This window comes from Eretmochelys imbricata, chromosome 2 (assembly GCF_965152235.1).
Source record: "Eretmochelys imbricata isolate rEreImb1 chromosome 2, rEreImb1.hap1, whole genome shotgun sequence".
In the NCBI taxonomy this organism is placed as follows: domain Eukaryota; kingdom Metazoa; phylum Chordata; order Testudines; family Cheloniidae; genus Eretmochelys; species Eretmochelys imbricata.
This window is the reverse complement of record NC_135573.1, coordinates 68,783,276-68,795,305: the sequence shown is the minus strand read 5'-3', so window position 1 is coordinate 68,795,305 and position 12,030 is coordinate 68,783,276. Positions and strand designations below refer to the sequence as shown.

Sequence of the window (12,030 nt, the reverse complement as noted above, 5' to 3'; positions counted from 1 at the left end):
TTTTTTCTTGTTTTGCATCTCATTTGGCTATCGTTCCCCACCCCCAATACACACATACACTGTTTTAACTTTTCCGTTTTTAAAATTATCGACATTTTTATTAAGTATAAAATAAATCTTTAATCACTCAGGGTGAAATGCTTTCCTCCTCTGCCACCAAGGGAGAGGAACAAAGATCAATCAGTTGAGGTAAAAAGAGGAGCATGGAAGAGGGGGCGTGCTGGCTCCCAAATATTGTCCTCGTTTCCTATGGAAATCCATTCACAGGTGTTTAAGGGGATTTGGGGTGGGGTGGCAGGCAGAGAAAGCTACACTCTTTGCAGCATCATTTCTCCCAACTCCCCTCCGATTCTCAATGTAAATAATGCTTGGAACTTCAAAGTAGGTAGTAACAGTTGGGGACAGTGTGGGATCATGGCTCCTTCAGGACTCTCAGTGCCATGTGGACCAACAGGCCATGTGGAGACACAGAGAAGAGATGCAGGTAGCCCTGGCCTCTCCAGATCTCCTGAGATCTGCAAATTGCAGACCATCTCTGAGACTGGCAAACCCAGTTCTCCATCCCTACGCCCACCATTGAGAGCAAGAACATGTGGAAAATTCAGGAGCCAAATTCATGGAGTTTCAAGTAATTTATATAGGAAAAACCATATCAGGGTGCTATTTGCCTCTTATTGCTTAAAGTGAAAGGGTGAAATCCTGGCCCCACTGAAGTCAGAGTCATAACTGCCATTGACTTAAGTAAGGCCAGGATTTCACCAAAATTGTTTCCTCCTATTTAGGATTAGCTGAAAAACAGTCAGAGATATGTCAGAACCAAGTGCGGTTCAAGTGCCTCAAGCCAGTAGCTTCAGTTTCAGCGGGGATGTATGTGGACTTTTCTCATTTCTAATCCTCAAAGGCTGATGATAATACACCAGTCCTGGAATAATTCATTGTTATACGCAAAAGGGCCATTTTTAAAACATTCTTTATATTAGTTTTCTTTTGTTTCCTGCCTATGTTGCCAAACAAGTCATGTCACACGGTTACAGTGTAACATGTATTTATTGCATTCTTGGGTGAGTAATATTCCTCCTGTGGAGGAGGAGAAAACTCTTGAGCTACGTGAGTTATAATCACAAATAAGAAATCTCTGTAGCCCCAAACCTGGGAAGTATTACATGTCTTCTGTGAGTTGCTGAGTCCTCTGCATTCTTATTTAAATCAGAAGCTTCAGACAGTGTAGGCAGAGCTTATCATTGTTACTTGAAATGCAATAAATTAATATATTTGTTTTAATCAGATGACTGGTTCTTGGAAAAAATTGTTATAAAAGAAGAAAGTTACCCTTTTGCCACTCATGTCTTTGCACACAATGACTGGATCAGCAAACACTCAAAGAAAGATTTTACAGAACTAGTAATTCCACTGAAAGGTAATGCCAACAAAATGTTTTTTGCTTACACAGATTAGTGTTGTATGACTAAGTATTTTTGAGTAAATTACAATTTATAAATTAATGTAATGATTTACGGTGACTTATAAGAAAGATATGTATTGTGAATATATATTTCTTATAAATATAGAAATGACCGTGACATCTGATCCAGTAAAATACTTTGATACTAAAAGCAAAGGACGGTGGCAAATGTGGGTGTACTGTACACACATACCAGAAAAAGTTCCTGATATTCAAGTTGTTGTGTTTGGAACAAAAGGGAAATCTGCTGCACAGAAGGTTCAAAATCTGAAAAATGACCCTTTTTTGGTTAGTTTCTTTTTATTATATTTTATATGGATCTTAACAATGTGTAACTGGGAAAGGTACATTGTGTTTTCTATGTGCCATATTGTGTACACAGATTGCTTTATTGGTCAGAGCTGATATCTGACATCTCCCATGCACCAAGAAAACAGTACTACTAGAGCTACTGGTACAGGAAGTGAAACCCGATATTATCGGGATAACAGAAGCATGGTGGAATAGTAGTCACGACTGGAGTACAGGTATTGAAGGGTATGTGCTGTTTAGGAAAGACCGAAATAAAGGTAAAGGTGGTGGAATAGCATTGTATATTAATTATGAGATAGACTGTAAGACGTTAGCAGTGGTGGAATGGATAAAACAGAATCAGTTTGGGTCAAAATCACGTTGGGGAGGAAAGCTACCAGAAGCTCCACTGGGATAGTGCTTGAGGTCCCTAAGATCTGATATAGATATAGATAGAGACCTCTTTAATATTTTTAATTAAATAAATACTACTGGGAATTGTGTGATCCTGGGATACTTCAATTTCACAGATATAGATTGGAAGACAAGTGCTACTAATAATGGTAAGGGTCAGATATTCCTGGATGCGATAACTGATAGATTTCTTCACCAAATAGTCACTGAGCCAACAAGAGGTGATGCCATTTTAGATTTGGTATTGGTAAGTAGTGAGGACCTCCTAAAAGATCTGGTTGTAGAGGACAACCTTGGTTCGAGTGATCATGAGCCAATTCATCTTAAACTAAATGGAAGGCTAAACAAAACCAGATCTGCAACTAGGGTCCTTGATTTCATAACAGCAAACTTTAAAAAATTAAGCGAATTAGTTAGGGAAGTGGACTGGACCGAAGAACTCAAGGACTTGAATGTGGAGGAGCTTTGGAATTACTTTAAGTTAAAGTTGCAGAAACTATATGAAGTCTGCATCCCAAGCAAAGGGGAAAAATTGTAGGGAAGAGTTGCAGGTCAAATTGGACAAGCAGGCATCTCAAATAGTTTATTAAGAGAAAGCAGACAGCCTACAAGGAATGGAAGATGGGAACAATCAGCAAGAAAAGCTACCTCCTGGAGATCAGAAAGTACAGAGAAAAAGTTAAAAGTATAGAGAAAAATCCAAGTAGATATGGAAGTGCAAAGGAAATTAAAACCAATAGTAAAAAGTTCTATAGCCATATAAATGAAAAGAAAACAAGGAAATAAGTGGGACTGCTAAACACTGAGGATGGGATGTAGATTAAAAATAATATAGGCATGGCCTAATACCTAAAGGAATACTTTGCCTCATTTTTTAATAAGGGTAATGAGGAGCTTAGGGTGACAGGGTGGCTAATGGAAATGAGGGTATGGAAATAGAAATTACAACATCCAAGGTAGAAGTAAAACTTAAAAGGCTTAGTGGGACCAAATCAGGGGGCCCGGATAATCTCCATTCAAGAATATTAAAGGAACTGGTATATGAAATTGCAAGCCCAATAACAAGGATTTTTAATGAATTCATAAACTCGGCGGTTGTACTCTGTGACTACTTGCTAATATAATACTTATTTTTTAAGAAAGGAAAAGAGAGTGATCCAGGAAACTACAGGCCCATTAGTTTGACCTCAATTGTATGCAAGGTCTTGGAACAAATTTTGAAAGAGAAAGTAGTTGAGGACAGAGAGGTAAATGGTAATTGGGATAAAACACAACATAGTGTGACAGGGTCGGGCCAGATGGCTATAGAAGAGTAATAGAAGGCAGATATATTAGCCCCCGGCTAAGTAGGTCCCTTTTCCCTGGATAAGATAACAGGGAAGGTTCCAGAACAATCAGGAACCTTCTGGAGACAATTAAGACAGGCTGATTAGAACACCTGCAGCCAATCAAGAAGCTGCTAGAATCAATTAAGGAAGGCTAATCAGGGCACCTGGGTTTTAAAAAGGAGCTCACTTCAGTTTGTAGTGTGCATGTGAGGAGTGGGGAGGAAGAGGCGCTAGGAGCTGAGAGTGAGAACGCGGACTGTTGGAGGATTGAGGTGTACAACCATTATCAGACACCAGGAGGAAGGTCCTATGGTGAGGATAAAGAAGGTGTTGGGAGGAGGCATGGAGAAGTAGTCCAGGGAGTTGTAGCTGTCACACAGCTGTTCCAGGAGACACTCTAGACAGCTGCATTCCACAGGGCCCTGGGCTGGAACCCGGAGTAGAGGGCGGGCCCGGGTTCCCCCCAAATCCTCCCAACTCCTGGTCAGACACAGGAGGAGTCAGCCTGGACTATGAATTCAGAAAAATGGCCAAGCTGAGGGCTGCTGTGAAGCTCCAAGGTGAGCAAATCCTCCAATAAGTGCAAGACCCACCAAGGTAGAGCAGGAACTTTGTCACAATAGTTTTACAAAAGGTAGATCGTGCCAGAGCAACCTGAACTCTTTCTTTGAGAAGATAACTGATTTTTTTAGTCAAAGGAAATGCAATAGATATAATTTACCTGGATTTCGGTAACACATTTGATACAGTTCCACATGGGAAATTATTAGTTAAATTGGAGGAGATGGGGATCATTATAAGAAAGGTGGATAAGGAAGTAATTAATGGGAAGACTACAATGGGTCATGTCGAAAGGTGAACTGTCAGGCTGAAGGGAGATTACTACCAGAGTTCCTCAGGGCTCAGTCTTGGGAACTATCTTATTTAACATTTTTATTAATGACCTTGGCACAAAAAGTGGGAGTGTTCTAATAAAAATCGTGAATGACACAAAGTTGGGAGGTATTGCCAATATGGAGGCAGACCAGAATATCATACAAGAAGAGCTGGAGGACCTTGAATACTGGAGTAATAGAAATGGGATTAAATTTAGTAATACAAATTGCAAAGTCATGCATTTAGGGATTAAAAATTAGATTTTTTGCTAAAAACTGGGGAATTATCAATTGGAAGTGACAGAGAAGGAGAAAGACCTGGCTGTATTATTTGATCACAGATTGACTTTGAGCCAGTAATGTGATGCAGTCGTGAAAAAGACTAATGCAATTCTAGGATGCATCAGGCAAGGTATTTCCAGTAGAGGTAGGGAAGTATTATACAAGGCACGGGTGAGACCTCATCTAGAGTACTCTAGACATCTGGTCTCTCATGTTCAAGAAAGATTCATTCAAACTGAAACAGATGCAAAGAAGGGTTCTTAGGATGATCAGAGGAATAGAAAACCTACCTGATGAGGAGATTCAAGGTGTGACCGGTTGCCCCCCTTAGGATGCCACCTGATGTACTGGGATACTCTTGAGCCTGCCTGTTCTGCCAGCTTGAGCACCCTTTTTACCTGTCTTGCTGAGCCAGACTATTAAGCCTCCTCCAGCACATACACAGGCAGGGCCACACCAAGCTGCAGAATGACGCAGACACTGAGATCAGTTCTGGGAAGACTCAGCTTAAGGGACTTTCCCCAGCACTCAGGTGTCCACCTCCCTTGGAGTGCAGACCCAAAGGTATATTTTGAAATCCGCCTCCTCCCTCAATGTGGAGGAAGGTATGCACAGCCTCTTACTCCACCCCCACCCCTCTAATTATGAATTGTACAAATGGGGTTATATTATAAACAAGAAATAAGTTTATTAACTACAAACTGTGAATTTTGAGTGGTTAAAGAGATAACAAACAGAACAAAGCAGATTACTAAGCAAATAAAACAAAGCACACAAGCTAAGCTTGTTTCACTAAAGAAATTGGTTACAAATTGTTGAAGACAGATTACAGAAAGTTTTGAAAGGCAGCTGCACTGGTCTCCAGTTTGAGAACTCAAGTATTATTACTCACAAGCTAGACGCCCTTCCAGCTTGGGCTCAACCCTTCTCCCCATCAGTTCAGTTCTTGTTTGCAGGTGTTTCACAGCCTCTCTCTGGGTGGAGAGACAGAGGAGAACCCTGATGATGTCACTCCCCTGCCTTATATAGCTCTTGTGTAATGCGGAAACCCTTTGTCTTCCAGTGGACAAACACCGGCATTCCAAAATGGGAGGAGGGATGTCCCTTACCAGGTGTCTCTGCAGAGCTGTGGCAGCCACTACTCGTAGGCTGTCTCAAGCATCCACAGGAAGACTAAGCTCTTTTACAGTCCATTGTCTTTGCTAAAGGGGCATTAGCACTGTCTGGCTTTCTCATTGTTGTACCTGAAGGGCTAGTTGGGGGTGACACCCAAAGTAACCCATTTGAAATACAGATACATAGTCAATATTCCTCATTTCAGATACAGAAATGTTACAGGCATACAAATTGGATAATCACATTCAGTAAATCATAACCTTTCAGATGATACCTTACAAGACCCATCTTGCATAAAGTACCTCTCAGTTATGTCATATCCATATCATAAGCATATTTCCATAAAGAATATGGAGTGTAACATCACACAAGGAGCTTGGCTTGTTTAGCCTAACCAAACAAAGGCTGAGGGGAGATACGATTGCTCTCTATAAATGCATCAGAGGGATAAATACCAGGGAAGGAGAGGAGTTATTAAAGTTAAGTGCCAATGTGGACACAAGAACAAATGGATATAAACTGGCCATCAACAAGTTTAGGCTTGAAATTAGATGAAGGTTTCTAACCATTAGAGGAGTGAAGTTCTGGAACAGTCTTACAAGGGGAGCAGTGCGGGCAAAAAATCCAACTGGCTTCAAGACTGAGCTTGATAAGTTTATTAAGGGGATGGTATAATAAGGTTGCTTACATTGGCAAGTGACCTATCTGCAACTGCTAATAGCAAAAATGCCAATAGCTGGAGATGGGACACTAGTTGGAGAAGGCTGTGACTTACTACAGAGAATTCTTTCTCAGGTGTCTGGCTGGTGGGTCTTTCAGACAGTCTCAGGGTTCAACTGATTACCATATTTGGGGTCAGGAAGGAATTTCCCCCAGATGAGATTGGCAGAGATACTGGGGTTTATTGCCTTCCTCTGCAGCATGGGGCACCGGTCACTCACTGGTTTAAACTAGAGTAAATGGTGGATTCTCTGTAACTGGAAGTCTTTAAGTCATGATTTGAAGACTTCAGTAACTCATCCAGAGGTTATGGGTCTATTACAGGAGGGGGTGGGTGAGGTTCTGTGGCTTGCGATGTGCAGAAAGTCAGATTAGTGGTGTTCTCTTCTGGTCTTAGAGTCTATGAGTATCTTGGGAAATCCCCTCTTTCAAGGGGATCATATAGGGGCTAAGACATATTGCTGCAATACCACTAATGCAAATAAAAAAAAGCAGTTAAAGGATTCAACTCCTCATCTGTGCCTTACTTCTCAACCTCAGCTAGTCCCTTTCAACCACCCACAGCCCACACATCTTTATATTCAGCCCGAACAACCAATGGGTAGCATTAATTCCAACCACAAGTGTAAATTTAAATATAAACAGTTAAACATATGTAAATTTCAGCTCTTTAATTTCTACATAAAAATAAATACCAAGTTTCCAAACAATTGCTAGAATATAGATCATCTCTTCACTAAAGTTTTTTCATAAACATGAAGGAAAAATATATGCCATCTCCAGCATTTCCAATCTGACCCTATTTTTTATTTACTCACACCAATACAAAACTATTACACAATTATGTACAAAGTAATTTATGGAAGCCACCACCAACCCTATCCAGATCATGAAAACATCTGGAAATATAACCAATAAACATGGTCAGAGTTCAAGGGTGCCTGTTGGTTGCTCAGGTCGAGGATGGAGATCTGTGGCCTGTGAGCAGGGGAATGGAGGTAACTAAGGTTGAGAAGAGGAAATGATAAATGGAATGTAGCTGGGTAGTTGAATGGCTTAGTTGTAATTTCCTTGCTTTTTACAGTTTGGGGTGGGCTGTGTAGCCTACATTCTTTAACGTAAAGTTAACAACGTTTTTTGTGGGAGATATATACTGTACTGTATGAGTTCAGATTCATTTTCTGATTTACCATTGTGGTTTATTCACCGTAACATTCACAACTCCTTGCTCGGTTTCAGAGTAGCAGCCGTGTTAGTCTGTATTCGCAAAAAGAAAAGGAGTGCTTGTGGCACCTTAGAGACTAACCAGTTTATTTGAGCATGAGCTTTCTTGGGCTACAGCTCATGCTCAAATAAATTGGTTAGTCTCTAAGGTGCCACAAGTACTCCTTTTCTTCTTGCGAACTCCTTGCTCAGCATTCTGCTTTCTTCACTCATCATTCCAAACAAGTTAAGAGAAACAAAACAAAACAAAATCCAAAAAGACTTGCCTTGTGCCATCAAAATTATTGTGTAAGGTGTTTATGCTTCAGTTAACTTTTTTTTATTATTATTTCACAGTTGACTGTTGATGATATTGGTGATGTAACAAAAGTTTCCTTCATGTTATCTGGCCCATGTTTAAAAAGAGGAATTAAACTTCACAAGGTATTTCACATAAATTATATTTGACCTGGATGCACCATGCATAATAACAATAGAAAAATATCTTTTGGAAGTACATTACCTTACATAATGTAGAGCACTTCTTTGTAATGCAACAATATTATTTATTAGCATGTGTCAGAAATAGCAGGTGAAATTCTGGCCCCATTAAAGTCAATGGGAGTTTTGCCCATAATATGCAATTTCTGACAGAATATGTTAAATTAATTGATATTTGCTGAGTCCTATATTTACTGCATATCACAAAATCCACTATGTAGTGTAGGGAGCAATATTTTCTAATGAAGCATACTTTTAGCAGGTATAGGGGGTCCTGCATGAAAAGAGTGACTGACTTCTGCTGATTCACAGTGGCCCCGATTCAGGAAAGCATTCAAGGCCATGTATAAATCAACCTCTATTCAGGGCAGTAGGTGCACAAGTGGCAACAGTTTTAGTTTTTAAACTTCCTAAAAGAAAATCCAGTCAATTCTCTCATGGCTAGCTAACTGTTATATAATGGAAATGGGACTGTGGGACAATGTCTTCTCTCTCCTTGAGCTTGAGCCTGCACGTTGCTGAATGCTTGACATTAATGGACGTGGAGCACCTTGCAGAATGAAGACACTTAACAGTTTGGGACTTCAGGTCATAAACTTAGCCACATGAAATTCTTCAGCTTTGGGGCCTTTTAAATGCTTAAGGACCCCAGTACATAAAGTTTGGTATGTACTTGATGATCCGCATTCCAGGTACTCTACAAAAAGAAATGTATACCTACAGTCCTTAGTCACTTAAGATCTTTAAGGCTGAAGGTTTCTGTGTAGAGAACTTTAATATCTTGCATATAAAGTTTCTACACAAAGAAATTCTTGCTGTGGAATGCTTAAAGCTTAAGAAATAATTTCTGGAGCTCTGTAGATGCTAGTTTTGTACCTTGTGTTGTAACTCTGAACCTTAGAGAAAAGTTTGTATGCTTGTGGATGGAGCTATATTTTTATATGCTAGCCAATAGCTATTTTTCATTTTGTGTTTGGAGTCAAAGAGTGTGTTTTTAAAAAATTAGCGTAAAATACTTTTTTTCTCTTCAAAAACTCAGAAATGGGCAAAATGGATTTTCTTCAAACACTTTTACAAAATTTTTACAAAATTTTTACTTTCAGGCTACAACCAAACATGGATAATTTCTACTTAAAGGGAAAAAAATAAAGATATGAACAACTGAAAATGTCAGATTATGATGAGGGCCCTACATAACCTTTACTATAGTATTTACTGCCAAAGCAATAAGGTGTGTTTTTCAAAGTTAAAATAGTTAAGTGCCCAGTTTTCATTGAAGAGCATTGGCATTTTGGAAGTGGTTAAAGTAAACTGAATTAAGGCCACTTCAATTCTGAATGAGAGTGTTCACACAGGGGTTTAAAGCAGTTTAAATAATCCACTTTAAATTCACACCTTAATTAATTTAGATTAATTTTCCTGAGTGTCCCAGGCCTGGTCTATACTACAAAGTTAGGTCGACATAAAATGCCTTGTGTCAACCTAGCTGTACATGTGTTTACACTTAAATTTGTCTCCCACTGATGTAAGTGCCCCATTACAGCAATTAAGTAACACCACCTTCCCAAGTGGCATAGAGTCATGATTGATGTATTGAGGTCGATGCAGAGCAAGTGCAGACAGTGTTACTTATGTCAACCCTAACAGCAGCTATCCCACAATGCCTGACACCGAACCCTCCTGGGTCATAATTGTGAACTTCACTGCCCAGGGGTCACAGAGATCAGAAGGCTCCTGTCCCCTTTTAAACCCTGCGAATTTTTGAAATTCCTTTTCGTGATTGTCCAGTTTGGTGAGCACAACTAGTAACTCTCCATTGTTATGTGCAACTGCCCAGCTAACTATGCCAGCTACACACTCCGGATGCACTCCAGCTTGGAGTAGGCAGGAGATATTGGATTTTCTAGGCCTATGAAAAGAAGAGGCTGTGGAAGCATAGCTATAGACAAGCCATAGAAACATGGACATCTATAACCAGATTTCACTGGAGATGCAGGAGAAAGGATGCCTGACCCAGATCAGAAGGAGAAAGAAAAGGACTTGGAAGGACATTTTCCATGAGATCCTGCAAGCCAAGGCTGCATTAGATGGCGAGCAAGAGGCCTGGAGGATGAACATTGCAGACAGACTGGAGAAGGAAAGAGTGGACAGGAGAAAGTCCCAGAAGGAAAAGGAGAGGAAGATGCACCAGGACATAATGGAGCTTCTCAGCAGCAAACACAGATGCTGCAGACTCTTGTGGACCCACAGATTCAATAATCATGGGCTCACCTCTCTTTGCAGTCCATGGAGAACTTCATTACAGCACCTTCCTACACCCCAGTGCAACATTCCACATGATATTTGGGCCACATCCCTAGCCCTACCACTCCATCCCAGGGGATATTAAGGACAAGCACAGTTTCACATACACTGCTCTATGAAATCCACAGTTGTGTATGTGTAGGTAAAATGGACATGAATGTTCTTTCCTCATGGTAAGTTTTGTTCCATTAATTTATTAAGTTTTAAATTTATTTGCTTTTAAATTGAACAGATTTTTCTTTGCACTGGTTTTGCTACCGAATAAAATTCTATTATTTGAAAAACAAGTCATCTTTATTAGTTCACAACAGATGCTGCAGAGTGCTTAGCAGTTCTTAAAGAATCCACTTTGTTAGGACACAACTCAAAAGACCAATGACAACCCAGTGTAATAATCATAAATGTACAGCAAGCATCGCAAAATTAATAGATGCCTTGACACTGTTATATTCATAGCTGTACACCAAGCACAACACCATTCCTAATAGGTTCCAAAACATCAGGAGCAGGTAGAGTGCAGTACACCACAACATGTTACTGTGGTTCACTGTTAAAGTGCTCTTTCAAAGCCGCCCTGAGCTGCATAGCTCTGCATTGAGCTTTTCTAATAGCCTTTTGTCTGGCTGTTCAAACTCAGAGGACAGCTGTTCCATCTCCATCCTCTACCCCAGCAACTTTTGCCCCTTTGCTTCACAGACATTATGCAGGATGCAGCAGGCAGCTATCATCATTGGGATGTTTTTGCCTCTGAGATCCAGTGTTCTGAGTCAGCTACTCCAGTGTCTCTTCAATTTACCAAATGTCCATTCAACTGCCATTCTACACCTGCTGAGCCAACACTGAATCTTTCTTTGGTGCTGTTGAGGTGGCTGGTGTAGAGTTTCATGAGCCAGGGGAAAAAGGAGTAGGGTGGGTGCCCCAGAATCACTACTTGCATTTCAACATACATTGCCAATCGTAATCTTCTGGTCAGGTAAGAAATCTGCAATTTCTTGAATAGTTCTGTGGTTTTAAATATGCAAATAGCATGCACCTTCCCTGATCAGCCAACATTGATATTGGTGAAGCATCTTCAGTGATCCACCAACGCTTAATGTACATTATGACAAGGTGGTCTGGTGCCAAAATAGGGGTTTACTTGCCATCTATTGCTCCACCACATTTTGGGAACCTTACTGCTGCAAATCCATCCACGATGTCCTGCACATTGCTGAGAATCAAAGTCCTGTGTAGCAGAAGATGATTCGTGCCCCTGCATACTTGCATGACAATGCCCCCCACAGTGAATTTTCTATCTCCAAAATGGTTTCCCACTGACCAGTAACAATCCAGCATTGCAAGTTTCCACAGTGCAATCACCACTCTCTTCTCTGCTGCCAGTGCAGCTCTCATTTTGCTGTCCATGCTCTGGAGGGCTGGGGCAAGCTTGGCAAATAGATCCACGAATGTGGCCTTGCAGATCCCAAAGTTCTGCAGCCACTGCTCATTATCCGAAGCCTGCATTACGATGTGATCCCATCAGTCAATGCTCATT

The 12,030-nt window shown here is 40.5% G+C and overlaps 1 protein-coding gene across 1 annotated transcript in view; it reads left to right on the top strand.

Annotated features, from left to right (window-relative positions):
• RP1 (RP1 axonemal microtubule associated) overlaps positions 1-12,030 on the top strand; it is a 291,326-nt gene that overhangs the window by 214,244 nt on the left and 65,052 nt on the right. Inside the window, exons 39-41 of the mRNA XM_077809001.1 lie at positions 1,286-1,417; positions 1,569-1,750; positions 8,049-8,135. Of these exons, the coding sequence (XP_077665127.1) occupies positions 1,286-1,417; positions 1,569-1,750; positions 8,049-8,135 (401 nt within the window). The remainder of the gene's footprint in view (positions 1-1,285; positions 1,418-1,568; positions 1,751-8,048; positions 8,136-12,030) is intronic.